This window comes from Limulus polyphemus, unplaced genomic scaffold (assembly GCF_000517525.1).
Source record: "Limulus polyphemus unplaced genomic scaffold, Limulus_polyphemus-2.1.2 Scaffold3644, whole genome shotgun sequence".
Taxonomy (NCBI): Eukaryota; Metazoa; Arthropoda; class Merostomata; order Xiphosura; family Limulidae; genus Limulus; species Limulus polyphemus.
This window is the reverse complement of record NW_013669254.1, coordinates 30,224-35,960: the sequence shown is the minus strand read 5'-3', so window position 1 is coordinate 35,960 and position 5,737 is coordinate 30,224. Positions and strand designations below refer to the sequence as shown.

Genomic DNA, 5,737 nt, shown 5'->3' with positions numbered 1-5,737 from the left:
TGTGTGTTTTTCAATAATAGTGCCTCCTATTGGTTCAGCGGTAGGATTGAGGACTTATAAGATAAAAACTACATAATTCTAAATGACATCGCTGAGTTTTAATACTAAATCAGGTATTAAATTAAATCAGGTTTCAGATTAAGCGTGTTTGAGGCTAAGGCAGGTTTCCGTCTAAGTCAGGTGTCGGGTTAAGCCATATTACAGGCTAAGCTAGGTTTCAGTCTAAGTCAGGTGTCAGATTAAGCCAGTTTCAGCCTAAGCCATGTGTGAGGTTAATCCAGGCTACAGGTTAAGCCAGATTACAGGCTAAGCTAGGTTTCAGTCTAAGTCAGGTGTCAGATTAAGCCAGTTTCAGCCTAAGCCATGTGTGAGGTTAATCCAGGCTACAGGTTAAGCCAGATTACAGGCTAAGCTAGGTTTCAGCCTAAGCCATGTGTGAGGTTAATCCAGGCTACAGGTTAAGCCAGATTACAGGCTAAGCTAGGTTTCAGCCTAAGCCATGTGTGAGGTTAATCCAGGCTACAGGTTAAGCCAGATTACAGGCTAAGCTAGGTTTCAGCCTAAGCCATGTGTGAGGTTAATCCAGGCTACAGGTTAAGCCAGATTACAGGCTAAGCTAGGTTTCAGTCTAAGTCAGGTGTCAGATTCAGACAACTGGGTGACTTAAACAGAGCCACACAGTTTCCAGTTCTTACCTAAGAAAGAATAGTACAATATCGAAACTTGATAATAATGATCAAGGTATAAGTAAATATTATCTGTATTTCTTCATGTACGTAAAGAGGATAATGTTTGTACGTTGTTCTTGCTATTATTGTAGATCCTTATCTGTCGATATCACGAAAACTGTGCATTAGTTTTCAGCTTGAAGTCTTAAAGCCTACTAACTCTTACCTTAATAGCTAGTCTCAGATCAAATCAGTATATATGTTAATTTTATATAAAACTTACTACTTGTTAGTAACATAATCAACTATAGTTAGAAGTTAGTACCGGGTGTGTGGTTTATTCAGACCCACTTTTCCTAGCTTCACTGCAGTATTCGATAAGGGGTGTTTCTGGCAGTATTCCAAAAATGTTGACCACGTGATTGGATTGATGCTGGTTCGTGTCATATTAAAATATACGCACATTTCTTAACGGTAAGGCTTCTTTTTTTTTCTTCTTTGTTTGTAAGTAATGTCTTATTTTAACAACGTCTAGAGTTTAAGATACATTAGCTACAAAATTCGTTTTTTCACAGAACCGGTGAATTGTATAATTGAACACTGCTCATACGTAATTACTGACTTATATAAAATTATCTGTATATTCTATCTCAAGCAAAAAAGCTACGAAAATGCACAATTCAGTGAGAGATAAAAGAAAATGATGAACTTCCTTGTTAAGTCGAAAAGCTTGGTATTTTATATTTATGGTTTTGATGGATCGATTTTCAGACTAGGATTTACAGCAAACCTTGACATTAAAAATGGTTGTGGAAGGATAAGAATAAAGAAGCAATACAAAAAGAAGGCTTCATTAAGAGATAATGATGTTATGATGACTGATTACATTGAAAACTACTTACACCTTCTCTCTTTATTTTAGACAGAATTTCCATCCATATACTTGACTGTAAGCATGATTTTTTTCATTGAGGGGTGGGAGGGAAAGGGGGAATAATAACCAATGAATCTACCCCAGTTTTACGTGTCCCACACTAATAATTTGCTTTGCGAAAACATTAGAGACATTATTTTGTTCTAAATAGTTCCAAGGGCTGTTCACGATCTATGATATCAATTTGCATATTCAGTCACCTTGTCTTTGGTCAGTCTCATGACTGACCTGTGACTACAATGGTTAAAAGCCCTGACCGTTTTTGTTACTCCTCAGTTGAAGTGTGGCTATTTGTAAATGCAGATAGCAAATAAACTCGGTTCCTCCCGGAAGAGTTTTATTAAGGTCTTTCCAACACAAAGTTTTATACTTTTCTTCGATTATAAAATCGTACAAGGTAAGAAACTTTAGCGTCTCGAATAAATTGATATCTTTAGCGTAGAAACTTGTTAATTAATCAAAGAGAGATTTGATTAGAGAAGGTGTAAAATAGAATACTCTTCAAATATTTATCAGTTACACATGAGAAGTAGCGAAGACCTTAAACACCTTGTTACCGGAAGTATCCCAAGAACGCTACAGCTAAAATAAACCTTTCTAGGAACTGTTAGAAAAATAATTCACACTGATTTAGGTCCACAAAACTGACACAACAAACGTGTTCACAAGCGTAAGAAGACCTTGCTGTCGAAAGCTGTATATGACGACAAATAGAAATATTGTTGTACTGACAGTTACACTAATATCCCGTTCAGAACACACGAGGTTTGATAGAAAATGTTTTACTGAGAAAGACTGAACAAATAACGATGACAAAGTTGCTAAAAAGAAATAAAACGAACTCTATGTAAACAAGGTGCAAATTAAAAGTTATTTAATACAAGAAAACGATTGACAGCGTCTTGTTACCAAGATGTTCTGTGATACACTGTCTAAACTGAGGAACAAAACGACTGTATAACGAATACAACAACATAATGAAAGTGACATATCAATTTCAGAAGAAAGACTTGTTAGTGGTCGTTCAGATCTGGCTGTCTTTGTTTTATGGCAAAATCTTCTAAAATTCAACACGTCCTTTCGTTTTGTCTTTGAAGTATGCTTTGAAAATCATTGTTTTATGGAAGATTTTCTCACCATAGGGATATGTTTGCTGTTTTTTGTAATGGAACTTTTGACGTCAAGATGTTTTATTGTTCATTGTTGAAGCCTTCTAGAAAGTGTTTCCTACACATTGTCTTATAGTTTGGGCTTGTGTTACTGCTGTTAGAGTGAGACACTAAGTGTCTCACTCTAACAGCAGTAACACAAGCCCAAACTATAAGACAATGTGTAGGAAACACTTTTTAGAAGACTTCAGCAAAGGATCATAACGCTGAGTGTCTCACTCTAACAGCAGTAACACAAGCCCAAACTATAAAACAATGTGTAGGAAACACTTTTTAGAAGACTTCAGCAAAGGATCATAACGCTGAGTGTTATGATTCTTTGCTGAAGTCTTCTGTTGGTACTTCCTAGGCGTGTCAAAAAGGAAGGATAAATACATAGAAGTGGAGGGAACGGGACTAGTCGTGTAAAAAGGGAAGGGTGATTAAATAGAAGTGGAGGGGTTTGACATCAGTTGTTATATCTGATTTACAGATGAAAAAAAATATATATATACCAGCTCTTCAAAGTTGCGAAGCTAAACATTTGAAGAAATAATATCAATATTTTTACTTACTGCACGTCATCGTTTTCTTTAATTCTTTTGCTGTTTATTTTAACTTCGTTTTGAAAATATCGTGTCAATGAAGACGATTACTCTTAATAGCACTTTAACATTTGCTTACTTTTTACAGATGTGGTGTTGAACTTAAGAGATGGAAACTGGAACCAAAACATTAAAGCCTAAACTTGGTGAGAGCCATGAAGCACTTATTGAGGCATCCATGAAGAAGGAGATCCTAAATACTTTGTCATCGTATCAAAATACCATCAACACGTCTCAGAGCAGAACTCAAAGAATTCTTAAAATCCCCTTTTTAGGGATTCTGTGTGCTTTAATCTCCGCATTATTTTTTGCCACAGCATCATTTATTGTCGCCTTTGTAACCACAGTTGATCCAATCGAAATCGTAGTTATCCGAAGTTGTATTCAGATGATGTTTTGCGTACCAGTGATAATTTACAATCAAAATTCATTCTTTGGTACTAGTGGAGAAAGATTGTTCCTTTGTATAAGAGCTATTGTGGGAACAGTTGCCATGGGAATGAGTTACTACTCTGTTCGTCTCATTCCATTGGCCGATGTTTCCACTATAGTACTTGGCAGTCCAGCATTAATAACTTTATTTGCTTGTGTGTTCCTGAGAGAACCGTGTGGAATATTTCAAATATTCACAATTATTATTACCTTAACAGGTGTAGTACTGATATCTAGACCATCTTTTTTATTTGGCATTACTTCAATAGACCAGGTTAGTTCAGCAGATCGCCTCCAGGGGTCTCTAATGGCATTTTGTTCGTGTACTGCGCGAGCATTGTCCTTTATAACCATGCGAAAATTGCAAAAAACGCCAATTCCTGTGGTGATTTTCATGTTTTCCTTTTCATCTATTACTTTTGGCCTGCTTTATCTCTTCATCACAGGTACACTTAGTGTTCCATCCTGTGGACAGGAAGCTGTTCTACTAGTTCTCTGTGGACTCTGTGGAACATTTGGACAGTTCTTAATGACGACCGCACTAAGGTTCGAAGAAGCTGGACCCGTGTCTATAGCGAGAACAGCTGATGTCGTTTTGGCTTTTATTTTTGGAGTATCATTTCTTGACCAATATCCGTCCTGGACTAGCATCGTGGGGGCTTTCTTCGTTTGTTCCTCATTCTTATTGACAGCCATAAAGAAATGGAGGAACAGAAGTAAGCCATCACATACTTCTTCAAGTGAAAGAGATCCACTCCAGGGCAAAAATAATATATTTTATAACTCTCTTTTGTTTCGTAAATCTAAGTAAAAACGTTCTACAGCTTATGAACTTTGCATCTTGCACATTGAGATATAGTGAATTTATCTATAGGATGAATGTAATATGTTTTATTACGGTCTTTCTGCCTTTGAATGCTTGAATAAAAAATTAAGCCTAATTAAATACAGCATAACAAAGAAATTTATAATATTTATAAGAAGATACAGAATGGAATGAAGTTCGGTTTGATTGTTCTTAAGCACAATCTACACAATGGAAGATATTTCTTCTACTTACCATGGTTATCTAAGCCCAATTTATAGCGTCGTAGATTGCAGAATTACCACTTCCACTGGATTACATGAGGTTAGGACTTGATTAACTGAGAAAATATGATTATGTTTCCACTTTTTCATTTAATTATTTTGGATCATTGAAATAACCAATGTTTAAATTTCAGAGCACCTTCACACACTCGTATAAGATAACCTGAAATACCAACATTGAAATATGACTTTCCAAATAAATAGAATGATTTTCAAGGAAAGTTTATTTTTCTAGTTAATAGTTAACAGTTACAGTAAAGGCTCTAGAAAATGGATTAAGATGACAATAGCACATGAAATAAGTTATTCTACAAACAACGCAGATGAAAATATGTTCTACTTTTGGTTAAGAGAAGAAAATAAGTTGTTGTTTTTTTTTAAACTCGGACGCTATGAAATCCCCATCTTTCCAAACTAACGATTTCATTTGATGCCCCTTTTTATAAAGTTTAATAACGTTTCACTACAGACAATACTTTGTTTATTTACCTGAAAGACATCTTATGCACACCAAAGACTAAGTGGCCAGGTCAGGAAGCTTCGTTTTGAACTGTGGGTCAAAGATAACAGCAACCAAGAAGTGGATATTCTTAACCGTATAGTAGAATTTACTGCTACTCTTATGACGCATCCACACCTAAATGTTCAAAGCGGGCTTGAAAGAACCACGTCTCGAACCAAATACCATCGGTCTCCAGTCTGATATCCTAGCAATTAGACTATACTCGGGCCTAACAGCTATCACTTTTGTCATCCATTTTATCTTTAGCCTAACCTTATCATAATGAATGTTTATCTACATTTTTTTAATAAGTTACATAGTGGGCCCGGCGTGGCCAGGTGGTTAGGGCGCTCGACTCG

At 36.0% G+C, this 5,737-nt stretch overlaps 1 protein-coding gene across 1 annotated transcript; it reads left to right on the top strand.

The window, feature by feature from the left end:
* Positions 1–986: 986 nt before the first annotated feature.
* LOC106469757 (solute carrier family 35 member G1-like) lies at positions 987–5,067 on the top strand. The gene is made up of 2 exons (XM_013930267.2): positions 987–1,142; positions 3,444–5,067. Exon 2 carries the CDS (start codon positions 3,465–3,467, stop codon positions 4,596–4,598), a length of 1,134 nt encoding a protein of 377 aa, XP_013785721.1. The 5' UTR covers positions 987–1,142; positions 3,444–3,464; the 3' UTR covers positions 4,599–5,067.
* The last annotated feature ends 670 nt before the right edge of the window (positions 5,068–5,737 follow it).

Bases quoted from the DNA above. Each gene is read 5' to 3' on its own strand.
- LOC106469757 (XM_013930267.2), top strand. From the start codon at position 3,465: ATGGAAACTGGAACCAAAACATTAAAGCCTAAACTTGGTGAGAGCCAT.